The sequence below is a fragment of the Akebia trifoliata genome, chromosome 9 (genome assembly GCF_017979445.1).
Source record: "Akebia trifoliata isolate Shusen 1 chromosome 9, ASM1797944v1, whole genome shotgun sequence".
Taxonomy (NCBI): domain Eukaryota; kingdom Viridiplantae; phylum Streptophyta; class Magnoliopsida; order Ranunculales; family Lardizabalaceae; genus Akebia; species Akebia trifoliata.
Window position 1 is genome coordinate 20,960,297 of NC_141383.1, and position 11,965 is coordinate 20,972,261.

General features: G+C 36.9%; 2 protein-coding genes across 2 annotated transcripts; one reads left to right on the plus strand and one right to left on the minus strand.

Moving 5' to 3' along the window:
- Nucleotides 1-460: 460 nt before the first annotated feature.
- Nucleotides 461-3,804, plus strand: LOC147394589 (tryptophan N-monooxygenase CYP79A68-like). The gene is made up of 3 exons (XM_086454895.1): nucleotides 461-602; nucleotides 1,185-2,176; nucleotides 3,135-3,804. The coding sequence occupies exons 1-3, from the start codon at nucleotides 551-553 to the stop codon at nucleotides 3,771-3,773; spliced, it is 1,683 nt and encodes a 560-aa protein (XP_086311021.1). The 5' UTR covers nucleotides 461-550; the 3' UTR covers nucleotides 3,774-3,804.
- Nucleotides 3,805-5,343: 1,539 nt separating this feature from the next.
- LOC147394590 (uncharacterized) lies at nucleotides 5,344-6,485 on the minus strand. Its single transcript, XM_086453315.1, has 2 exons — nucleotides 6,252-6,485; nucleotides 5,344-5,826 (listed from the first exon to the last, which is right to left on the minus strand). The coding sequence occupies exons 1-2, from the start codon at nucleotides 6,483-6,485 to the stop codon at nucleotides 5,344-5,346; spliced, it is 717 nt and encodes a 238-aa protein (XP_086309441.1).
- Between the last annotated feature and the right edge of the window lie 5,480 nt (nucleotides 6,486-11,965).

Consider the following 11,965-nt stretch of genomic DNA (forward strand, 5'->3'; position numbering starts at 1 on the left):
TACGTACACGGAACCATAAATCTGTTTTCTTGGGATACACAATTTTACATTTTTTATGGAGATTTGCATGTGTATCCCGAGAAAAAAGATCTATCATTTCATATCCGTAACCCATCAGGTGAGTGAAGACTTTCTAGTTTGAAAATCATTATTCATTTAATACATTATGAGATGCGTATAAGATCAATAAAAGCACAAGTTAAGTTAATGAGATTGGCTGAAGAATTTGAGTTTAATTGTTGGTAAGAGAAGAGGCTTGCAGCTTTATCTGCATGTGTTCATGCTTTCCTCGAGTGTTTAATGTTTACTACAGGACAATTTGCCATTGAATACCTTTAGTCAACCCTTTAGTACGGCAAGGAAAACCGACAGTTAGGCAAATCCTATTCTCTGTCCCCTGCTCTCCTTCTATATAAAGGCTTTGGTATGCAAACTCCTATGTATTATAGAACATCCATCAGTGCTTAAAGCTTTGATCATTATTTTATAGCGAAAACGAGAGAGAGAATTATTTATATTTATTGAAAGAGGCTTGGATCATTGGGATCAAATGAGACAATCACTGCTTCTTTCTTTCTTCTCTTCTCGATCAATGGAACCAGGTATGATTACTCTAAAAGTAGAATTATATTTACATTCCCGACTTTTTGATTAAATATTACCATGAACAAGCTATGTCAATAGTATATATAACAGAAATAATAATGCTTTGGAAAAATGATTGTGGAGGTCTATTTTTTAGAAGAGTCTTGCAGGAGTGACATTGTAATTTCACGCGTTGTTGACGTTGAGCTGCGCACAGAATCATAGATGCTTTCCACTTGTATCTCGATTAAAAGCATCAACGGTTCCATACACACATACACGTCACTAATGTGTAAAGCGAGATCAATTTTACTGTCACTCCATCATTTTTCTTTTTAAAAATATATTCGAAAAAATGCCCCTTAATAAAAAAAATATGGACCAATTAAGACATACTTAATAAAATATTAGTCTAAGAAAGATCTTTTGAAGTATTTTTTTTAAAATACCTAAATTACCCTTTCAAATAACTTTCGAAATTTGGAAGAAATAGGTGGCTCCTCCATGTTTTTGAAACCATTTTAAAAATTGATGACACGATATATTTTTGACCTTGCTCTTCTCTTATAAATTGATGTTTGTTATTTTTTTCTTCACAGTGTTGATTAGCGTCGGCATTTTTCTGCGTATCATCCCCCATCCCATAGTTGTGTTGCACCTCATAGCATTTGCGTTCGCATTTCTCATTGTATTTCGATTTGCGAACAATGGGAAACATCAGCTACTCCCACTTCCTCCTGGTCCAATCCCCTGGCCAATCGTAGGGAACCTACCGGAATTGTTTATAAACAAACCAAGGTTCCGATGGATACATGGGCTTATGAAGGAGTTTAATACTGATATTGCATGCATACGTCTCGGAAATGTACACATAATCCCAGTGACTTGTCCAGAGATTGCTAGAGAATTCTTGAAGAAACAAGATGCAATATTCGCATCGAGGCCTATAACGATGGCTACTGAGTGCGCGACTCATGGCTTTATGTCAACTGCTCTTGTACCTTGGGGAGATCAATGGAAGAAGATGAGAAGAGTGTTGGCATCCGAGGTTCTCAGTCCATCTAGAATCCAGTGGCTTCAACCAAAGAGATTAGAGGAAGCCGACAACCTTATTCGATATATTTATAACCAATGCAACAAAACTATGGGTGATAGTGGTGGTGGTGCAATTGTGGACATGAGGAGTCTTGCATGGCAATATAGTGGGAACGTGATAAGAAAGATGATGTTCAACAAGAGGTACTTGGGAAAGGGAAGGAGCGATGGAGGACCTGGTGTCGAAGAAGAAGAGTACATCGATGCAGTTTTCACCATTCTATCTCTCTTTAATGCCTTTTGTGTATCTGATTATATGCCTTGCTTGAGACGGTTTGATATAGATGGTCATGAGAAGATCATGAAGAAGGCAATAGGGATCATGAACAAGTATCACGATCCAATTATTGATGAACGTATACAACAGTGGAGAGGTGGAAAGGATGAGTGTTGTCTCAAGAAAGAGACCAAGGATATCCTTGATGTCCTCATTTATGTTAAGGATTCTAGTGGAAAACCACTGCTATCGACGGAAGAGATCAAAGCACAGTCTGCGGTAAGATTTTTATAACTTAGTACTCCCACTTATCGGACCTATAGGGATAATAATTTAGATAAACAATCTTAAAATGAATTGTCCATACCATGAAGATCAGCCTATGTGTATAGGCTTGTATACTATTATAATGAGAAGGCCAAATCGATGTTTAATTTATGGACAACAAAATTTGGAAGACAAAAATGTCCTCATTTTTTGACATTCGACATTAATAATATTAAGATGAAAACGAATAAAATTACAATCACATGACCCCGTAACCATTTCAATTTCTAGTCTTCTAAAATTATAGAAATATCTTTTTATTATGTTGTCAAAATAATCACCCTAGTTAATATTGTAAATTATGAAAAGATCCCTACAACACTCATTTTACCACTATATTGACAGAAGGTGTTAATTTGTTGAACACAAAATTTGGAAGACCGAAAATGTCTCCACTTTTTCATTTAAATTTACTATTATAACTGTCATGCTTTTTGTTAAAAAGAATAAAACTACAATCCCACGAGTCGAGTGTATATTTTTATATCTTCTTCCACTCTCGGGTGTGTCATACCCCAGTTAAGCCCTCTCATCCTCTTATATTCATAGTTCTCCCTTTCTCCATAAGATCAGTCTTTTGGAGTAGTTGGTTGGTTAACATGGTATTAGAGCACTAGGTTCATATAGGTTACGGGTTCGATTATTTCCACCCTTATAGGTGAGGGGGAGTGTTGAGTGTATATTTTCCTCTAATCTTGAGTGTGTCATAACCCAGTTAAGCCCCGTGATCCTCTTATATCCATAGTTCTCCCCTTTCTCTAAAAGATCGGTCTTTTGGAGTAGTTGGCTAGTTAACACCACGATCCTATAATCATTAATCAGTTTTAAATTTTTTAATTAAATTACAATTTTTGTAACGTGTTTCCATTATCACATGCTGCCTAGTAAGAGGGATCATTTTGTTTTGCAGGAATTGATTTATGCTGCAATAGACAATCCATCAAATGCAATTGAATGGGCATTAGCAGAGATGATCAATCAACCAGAAATTCTTCGAAAAGCTGTTGATGAAATCGATCAGGTGGTTGGAAAGGAGAGACTTGTCCAAGAATCAGATTTTTCCCAACTCAATTATGTCAAAGCATGTGCAAGAGAAGCATTTCGGCTCCACCCTATTGCACCATTTAACGTTCCACATATGTCAATGGAAGATACGGTGGTTGCTGGCTATCACATACCAAAGGGTAGTCACGTGCTACTGAGTCGAACCGGGCTAGGAAGAAACCCTAAAGTCTGGGATGAACCACTCAAGTTCAAACCAGATCGGCACTTAAATGATGGGTCTACTCAAGTTGAACTCACTGAGTCAGAATTGCGGTTTATCTCGTTTAGTACGGGTCGACGCGGTTGCGTGGGGACTCGACTAGGGTCCCTAATGACTATTATGCTATTTGCTAGGCTTCTTCAAGGGTTTGATTGGAGTGTACCACCTGGAGATGGATCGTGCATCGATCTCACTGAGTCAACTCATGACCTATCATTGGCCAAGCCACTGCATGCATATGCTAAGCCACGCTTGTCGCCACATTTGTACCGAACATCTAAGTAGAAATGTGGTCCATTGCCTTTAAAATTGAGAATTATTAGAGTATTTTATATGTTCCATTGTAATAAGATGTATTATGATACACCATATCATGTTTATAATTAGAATCATTGTAATAAGGTGCATGTTATGTTGATGCACTAAATCTTCTAGATGAAGATAAAGATCAAGCTAGGGTTAGGTTAGATCAGATTATTTAGAGTTTAGTTTTAATTAGGATTGGCTTAGTTTGTTATCAATTTTAAACCCTGTCAGGGTTCTAGCAAGTTTAATTAATCAATTTAGAGGTCAATTTTCTACAAGAATAATATCCATAAATTTAATAAATTAAGAGAACTTTTAAATAAAATAATATACATAATTTTGCCCATAAGGGTTTATGGAAAATTCTCTGTACTCCACTTGACCATTGCCAATAATCTTTTCATTTTTTCTTAAAATTCTAAGCTGATTCATACGTATGAAAGATTGTGCTAAAAAAAAAAAAAATTTGTGATAAATTAATTTTTAAAAAAATTGGGGGAATATATATCAAGAGATCTATGTTAGGAATGATATCTTATCTATTTTCTTGGTCTTTCTCCCAAGTTTGGAAAGGAGAAAGACCAAGAAACGAACTATTAAAGAAGGAATGATAGAAGTGAAGTAATTGCCTTATTTAATTTTCTGTCCTGGCCTTTACCCCTTGTTCTAGCCTCTTATTTATAAGTTTTTTTTTTTTTTTTTTTGGGTGAGAACAATATAATTTAACTGTCTAAAAATATAAAATTTTGTATAATTTCAATAATGGAAAGATTCCTTTATAATCCAATCTTAATTAATAATATATGTAACAGCTAATATATATCACAAAGAAAAATATGAGTTGACTCGATGATTTGCCAACTTGACTTGGCGATAGACTTGATTCCATCAAATTTTGGTGTTGAATCACCTCAAACTCCAATTGAATCAGCTCATCCGAGTTCCAAGTTGAGTAGAATTCTATACATCTGGTATCAAAGATGGGATAAGGATGATATAAATATAGATATTAAATTCAGTATTTTACAAAAAATGGCCAAGTGTTTTGAAAACAATTATGTTCTTTTTAAATAAAAATAAAATAAGAGAATAATTATATAACTGATTTTAAAATTATTTATTTTTACCAAGACATTTAAATGGCAGTCACGTACGCCTCATACAAATTCTTTTCAATTCCATCTCAATTTTTTTTTTTTTTAAATTCCTAATAACTTTTTTTCTTTTTTCAACACACTCGACATAGAAATTACGCACGCTTAGGTGTATCCTATACAAAACCTCGATGTTCAATTAATGTCTATAGACCACACTACACTAGAAAAATGAGACTCTGTAACTTAAAAATCATCACCCTGGACCAAACAAACTTCTCGTCAAAATTTGAGATTTTTTACAAAATACGCTTGAAATTTGAAATGCATTCAGACATCATTTTACGCCTAGGAGAAAACTTTCACCACATGAAATGACACCAACATTTTTTTTTTTGCTAAGCAAGCAAGATGATTTGTATTACATATGGGAAAATTTGTACATTGGGCAGACCCTAACGATTTACAATTCGAAATTGGGGCAATTCAAGCTTATCTCCAATATAAGCATGTTTAACCTTAATAGGTAACTCCATTACTTGCATGAACTTCATCGACTGTTGACTATGAATTGCTGTTGCAGCAAGGGCGTCTGCAACAACATTCGCCTCTCTCCAAACATTAGTTACTCTGACTTCGATTTTTGATAGCATTGTCCGTGCCTTATGTATCCATTCGTCTAGTTTCCAAGAGACTACATGACTTGCAAGACCCATCACTATGATAGCTAAATCCATTTCAACAATAATTTTTTTACCAATTAAATCAAAGCTCTCCAATGTAACTACCAATGCACGGATTTCTGCTACATTGTTTGTCGCTTCTCCGAAAACCCAGTACCCTGTTGCCACAAGTTCTCCATGATCATCACGGAGAATAGCACCACCTCCTGAAATACCTGGGTTACCTCTTGCCGCACCATCAGTATTAAGTTTAAACTAGCCAGCAGGTGGCTTTTCCCAGCAGACTTTGACTATACGTCTATGAGGAATCGTTCTCCCTGGACAGAGGACTTCTTGTTCTCAAATATAGATTTATTCCTAGTGATCCAAATGTTCCAGCATTCTACCCATGGAATCATTCCATTGACATTTCCAAATTGAGATTTTTTCGATAGGCCCCAATCAAGAAGTAATCCAGGCGTCATAATTCTGACTTGCTCATCTAGAAGGTGGCAGCTAAAAAAATTCCACACCTTTATAGAAAAAGAACATTTATAGAAAAGGTGTTCAACAGTTTCTTCATCATCTTCACAGCATGGACATCTTGTCGCCATGGAGAACCCCCATTTTTTTTGGATCCGATCCACCGGACATGCCTTATGATTGATCTTCCATGCCAAAGTCTTCATCTTGGTGGGTACCTGAGCCTTCCAGATTGCCTTGCAGATATGAGATACATTACCCCTTTTTCTCACTGATTCCCATGCCGAACGGGATGAAAACAAACCAGATTTTGACGGCATCAAGATTGTTCTATCAAAACTTGTTTCCTGAATATTAGAAGCAATAATCTCTTCCACTGAATTGCCATCTTGAATTAGATCTCTAAGTTTAGAAACATTCCAGCCCACTTGACTCCATACCTCCTTCACCATAATTTTTTTTATTTTCATTTGGATAGGAGTCGATCAAAGGAATTGAACATCTCCAATTGTGTAGAAAGAGAGAAGTCGTTGCACCGTCTCCAATCAAATTTTTCGAAAGTCTAATTGTTGGTTGAAGAAAATTTCGAATAGTTCTCCAAATCTTGGAACCCCTCATTTTTTACGGAGTCCACCAATTTCCATCCTTGACATACTTCTTCTTAAGGTAGTCATCCACAACCCTTTCTCATTTGTCAATCTCCAACATGTTTTCGTTAAACTCGTTTTATGGATCTCAGCAAGAGTTTTAATACCTAGCCCACCTTCTAGCTTAGGTTTACATACTTTATGCCAAGCTACAAGATGATTTCTCCTCTTACCCTCAGTACTACCCCAAAAGAATTTAGCAAAGCTCGACTCCAAAGAATCTGAGTATACTTTGGAATGGGTAGAATTGAAATTAGGTACACTAGAATGGAAGTGAGTACACGTGAAAGTAAGGTTAAACGACCACCTTTAGATAGAAGATTGGACTTCCAACCCATCATCTTCCTCGAAATCTTGGAAACCAAGCCCCTACACATTTCTCTCGTAACTCGTCCAGTAAACAGCGGAACACCCAAGTAATTGGTTGGTAGAGAGCCCTTTGGAAAACCCAGAATTATTTTAACAAGATCTATTATCCTTCCTTCCATATGATTAGCCACAAAAAAATAACTTTTTTCTAAGTTGACTTGCTGACCTGAAGCCTTCTCATAAGATTCCAAAAAATCTTTGATAACTTTTAGAGACTTCGTAGTAGCTTTAGAAAAAATGATCAAATCGTCCGCAAATAAGAGATGGCTAGGGGCTACCCCTTTTTTTGAAACTGCAAATCTCTCCATTTTTCCTGATTGTGCTAAATGATTCAGTCCCACACTAAGTGCCTCCTCTGCGAGAATGAAAAGACTAGGAGATAAAGGATCTCCTTGTCTTAAACCACGACTACCTCTGAAATATCCATATGAGCACCCATTGACTAGCACCGAATAAGAAACACTTTCCAGACACCCGTTAATCAACTTCAAAAATTCTTCCGAGAACCCCAACTTGAAAAGTACTGCCCTTAAGAACGGCCACTAAAGCCTGTCATAAGCTTTCTTCATATCGATCTTCATTGCCACATTATTCCCTCTAACTTTGAGATTAAGATCATCTAGCACTTCATGAGCCAAGACAATATTATCATAGATATTCCTACCCTTAACAAAAGCACCTTGTTCAGGAGAGATTAAGGAAGGTAGAAGCTCTCCTAATCTCGAGGCCAAGATTTTAGATAAAATTTTATACAAAAAATTGCATAAACTAATAGGCCTAAAATCAGAAAAGGATAGAGGTACCTCAATCTTAGGAATCAAGGCAATAGACGTGGCATTGACAGATTTTGGAATGACGCCTTCCTGAAAAAATTGATGACTGCCTTCATCAAGTAATGTTTGATGATATCCCAACATTTAACGTAGAATATCCCTGAGAAACCATCCGAACCTGCTGCTCCTTGGGCATTCATACATTGTACAACTTGCAAAACCTCAATTTCATTAGGAAGAGCACACAACCGATCATTCTGCTGAGTAGTAACTTTACAATTCAACCCCTCCAACAAATTTCTATAAGAGCATCTTTGAGAAAAGTTAAGTAGCTCTATAAAAGAATGGACTGTCTCTCTACCAATTTCTTCTTGGTCTTTTATAAATGTCCCATCAGATTTTCTAATTCGTCTAGTCGAGTTTCTCAATGTATGAATCTTAGTAGAAAGGTGAAAGAATATAGTGTTTCTGTCACCTTCCTTGAGCCAAGAAACTCTTGATTTTTGCTTCCAAAACGACTCCTCATTATTTTCCCAAGCAGCATACTCCAACTTGGATTTTTGACACTCTAAATAGAGATTTTGATCCCAACCTTGAGTAGCAAGTAGGTTTTCATATTCTTGGACCTTAGTTTCTGCTTCCTTTAGTCTTTTTTGTACATTGCCCACAACCTCCTTATTCCATACTTTTAGAGCACCCTTCATTCGTTTGGGTTTTGAAAAGAAAATATACAAAGGAGACCCTTCCGCTCTAGGAGACCAAGACTCCCTCACAATTTGCAAGAAGTCTTCCCTCTCGACCCAGAAATCCAGAAATCGAAATTGTCTAGGCCCCTGTAAAGGTTTAAAAAATTGAATAAGAAGACGACAATGATCGGATGATAGTCTTGGCAGATGTGATGCCAAAGGTGTACCCAATTCTAAAATCCAAGGAGGAGACACTAAGGCACTATCCAATCTTGTCCAAATTCGAATAATTCCTTGCCTATTATTACACCATGTGAATCTATTACCTGAGAAACCAGCGTCAAGTAATTCTAGAGCCCTAATGAGTTCTCTTAAGTCTTCCATTGATACACGATTTGGAAACCTCCCACCTTTCTTTTCGTCAGGAAATAGAATAGAGTTAAAGTCCCCTACAATAATTAGACTCCCAACATCTTTCAGCAACTCTTTTAAATCATGCCATAATTTACGATTGTAGCTACGTGGTTTTCGTCATTACGACGGCCACATCTACTAAAGATTGGAGTCGCCACCATTCAAGTTGGAAGTTGGTGTGAATGGTCACTCGATGGACATTTTTCAAAAAATGGCATTTTTGGCATTTTTAGTGACTCACGATGGATAAGAGTAATCTAACCTTGAGATTCGGGTAAGCGGCTCGGTTGGAGAAAAGGGAAGGTATTAGTGAAAGCGCCCTCGATCCGCGGGGTGTGCGGATCCGCTTTTGACCCTTGAGGTTTGGGAGTCGCCACCTAGTTATTATGGTCTAGGAACCAAACTGACTCTAAAACGGATAATGAACTAATCTACTACAGAAAATCTGAATCCAGGGATCATGTTACGGGGTTGGAAGGTGTTAGGCACCAACCCCACCCGGCCATTGCCGGTCTCTACTTATCCCAAATAAATCTACATTGCTAATAACAAACCTAGATTAAAAAATAATGAAAAATCTTACCTTCGATCTGCAAAAGTACTATTCCCTCAGATTGGTGAAAACGGCTCCTTGTACCGTATTCCTTACTTCGTTCTATCTCCGGATCTGATTCCTGATCTCCGAGGTAAGGTATCTCCTTCTTAGATCTTGGTGCTTTGAATTTGTTGTGGATTTTTGGGATGTTTTTTAGAGGTTTTTGGGTGTTTTTTAGGCTAAAATCGGAGTAGGGGTGTTAGGGAAGGAGTTAGGGCTTCAAAATTAGGGTTTTGGGGAAGTTGTGGAGGCTTCTTCACCTACTTTTTCTAGGGTTTTTTCTTTGATTTTATACGAAAATAGGGTGTGAGCACCTCTATTTATAGATATTTTTAGGGGTTGATTTAGATAGAGTTAGTATTTAATTAGAGTTCTTTTAATTAGAGTTGTGTTTTAGTTAGACTTATTTTAGGTAGAATTGTGTTTTAATTAGAATTATTTTAGGTAGAATTGTTTTTAAGTTAGAACTCTATTAGATTGAGTTATTATTTAATTAAAACTCTATTATGACTTTTGGTCTTATTTGATTGACTTTTAATGTTTTGACTTTAGTCTTAATTGATTGACTTTTAATATCTTGACTTTAGTCTTGTTTAATTGATTTTAATTTTGACTTTAGTCTCACTAGATTGACTTTAATACATTGACTTCAGTCTTACTTGATTTACTTTTAATTTTTGGAGAACCCCCCTCCATTATTTCTTTAATTCTTTGGACCCCCAAATGGAGGGGTCCTTAAAGAAATATCTCACGAACCCTCAACAATTTTACTTGAAAGCCCGATTGATCGATTTTTTAATTCAAAATTTTAAATTAATTTCATCAATGTTTCACTTTAATTATTTAATATTTTATTTTTTAATTTCGAAATTTTTAATTATGAAAATTGTGAAATTACCGTTTTGCCCCCGAAGAGGACTTTTCACGTTTTAAGTCGGTTTTTAATGTTCTAGGATGTTTTAGAATCAATTTTTCGTAAGAATTCAATGGAAATATTAGTTTTTGTTATTTATGAAATTTTTTGTGTGAAATGGTTGTGAACTTTATGAGGGGCATTTTCGTAATTTCGTCAAATTTTGTTAAAATTAGTGAAATGATTTATTTGATTTCGATTTGTTGTTTTATGTGTTTGAGAGAGTTTTCCTAAGCGTAACGTAGGCTCTAGGGTTGTTTTGAGGTTAGGGGTATTTTGGTAATTTGGTCAATTTTTAGTGATTTTTATCGTGAAGCTTCTTTTTGGTCTGCAAGATGATGATTTCTATGTTTCTGGGGTCGTATTTTCCTAGCGTAGCGTGGTTTCTTAGATTTTGTCAGTTTGAGATACCTCATCCGGATTTCTGAAACACATCTGGTAACAAAATAAAGCAATGGAATACACATCCATCATTGGGAATCATTGCGATCGGGTTGACGAGTTGATTAATCAGGCGGATGCAAAAATGGGGTGTCTACAGATGCCCCTCTTTGGCAGAGGGTTGAAGCAAACTAGATAACAAATCTATTTTGGTAGATAGTGCGATATCTGAATGCCAAAGCTAGTGACAGTTCATTTTGCAGCCTGATTTAGCAATTCGTCAAGGTGTTCGGATCCTTGAGGGTAAGCTCTCCCCGAATTAAAAAGGTTGTCAGGTCCTTGAGCGCGAGCTCTCACTGGCAGTGTCAGATCATTGAATTTAAAAAATTCTCCTTGACTGATATAACAACTGTGCAAGTGTGTGATTTAAAATCTGAGATAAATTTGAGTAAAATCTGAGTATAATCTGAGCATAATTTGAATATAAACTGAGCATAAACTGAGCAAAGTTCCGAGAAAACCCTCGGCGGTAACTGAGCATAATTTCGAGAATACCCACGGTGGTAACTGAGCATAGTTCCGAGAAAACCCTCGACGGCATCTGAGCATAATTCCGAGAAAACCCTCGGCGGCATCTGAGCATAGTTCCGAGAAAACCCCGGCGGCAACTGAGCATAGTTCTGAGAAAACCCTCAGCAGCATCTGAGCATAATTCCGAGAAAACCCTCAGTGGCATCTGAGCATAGTTCCGAGAAAACCCTCGGCGGCATCTGAGCATAATTCCAAGAAAACCCTTGGCGGCATCTGAGCATAGTTCCGAGAAAACCCTCGGCGGTATCTGAGCATAATTCCAAGAAAACCCTTGGCGGCAACTGAGCAAAATCCAAGATAACCCTTGGCAGCAACTGAGCAAAATCCAAGATAACCCTTGGCGGCATCTGAGCGAAATCCAAGATAACCCTTGGCGAAAACTGAGCAAAATCAAAGATAACCCTTGGCGGCATCTGAGCAAAATCCAAGATAACCCTTGGCGGCATCTGAGCAAAATCCAAGATAACCCTTGGCGGCAACTGAACAAAATCCAAGATAACCCTTGGCGGCAACTAAGCAAAATCCAAGTTAACCCTTGGCAGCAACTGAGCAAAATTGGCGAA

What these genes read in the sequence shown, in the direction of transcription:
- LOC147394590 (XM_086453315.1), bottom strand. Translation starts at nt 6,485, where the DNA reads ATGGTGAAGGAGGTATGGAGTCAAGTGGGCTGGAATGTTTCTAAACTT. An exon ending in AGGCAATCTGGAAGGCTCAG is followed by an intron (nt 5,827 to 6,251) that starts GTACCCACCAAG and finishes CCTGCTGGCTAG; the next exon opens with TTTAAACTTAATACTGATGG.
- LOC147394589 (XM_086454895.1), top strand. Translation starts at nt 551, where the DNA reads ATGAGACAATCACTGCTTCTTTCTTTCTTCTCTTCTCGATCAATGGAA. An exon ending in TTCTCGATCAATGGAACCAG is followed by an intron (nt 603 to 1,184) that starts GTATGATTACTC and finishes TTTTCTTCACAG; the next exon opens with TGTTGATTAGCGTCGGCATT. An exon ending in AGATCAAAGCACAGTCTGCG is followed by an intron (nt 2,177 to 3,134) that starts GTAAGATTTTTA and finishes TTTGTTTTGCAG; the next exon opens with GAATTGATTTATGCTGCAAT.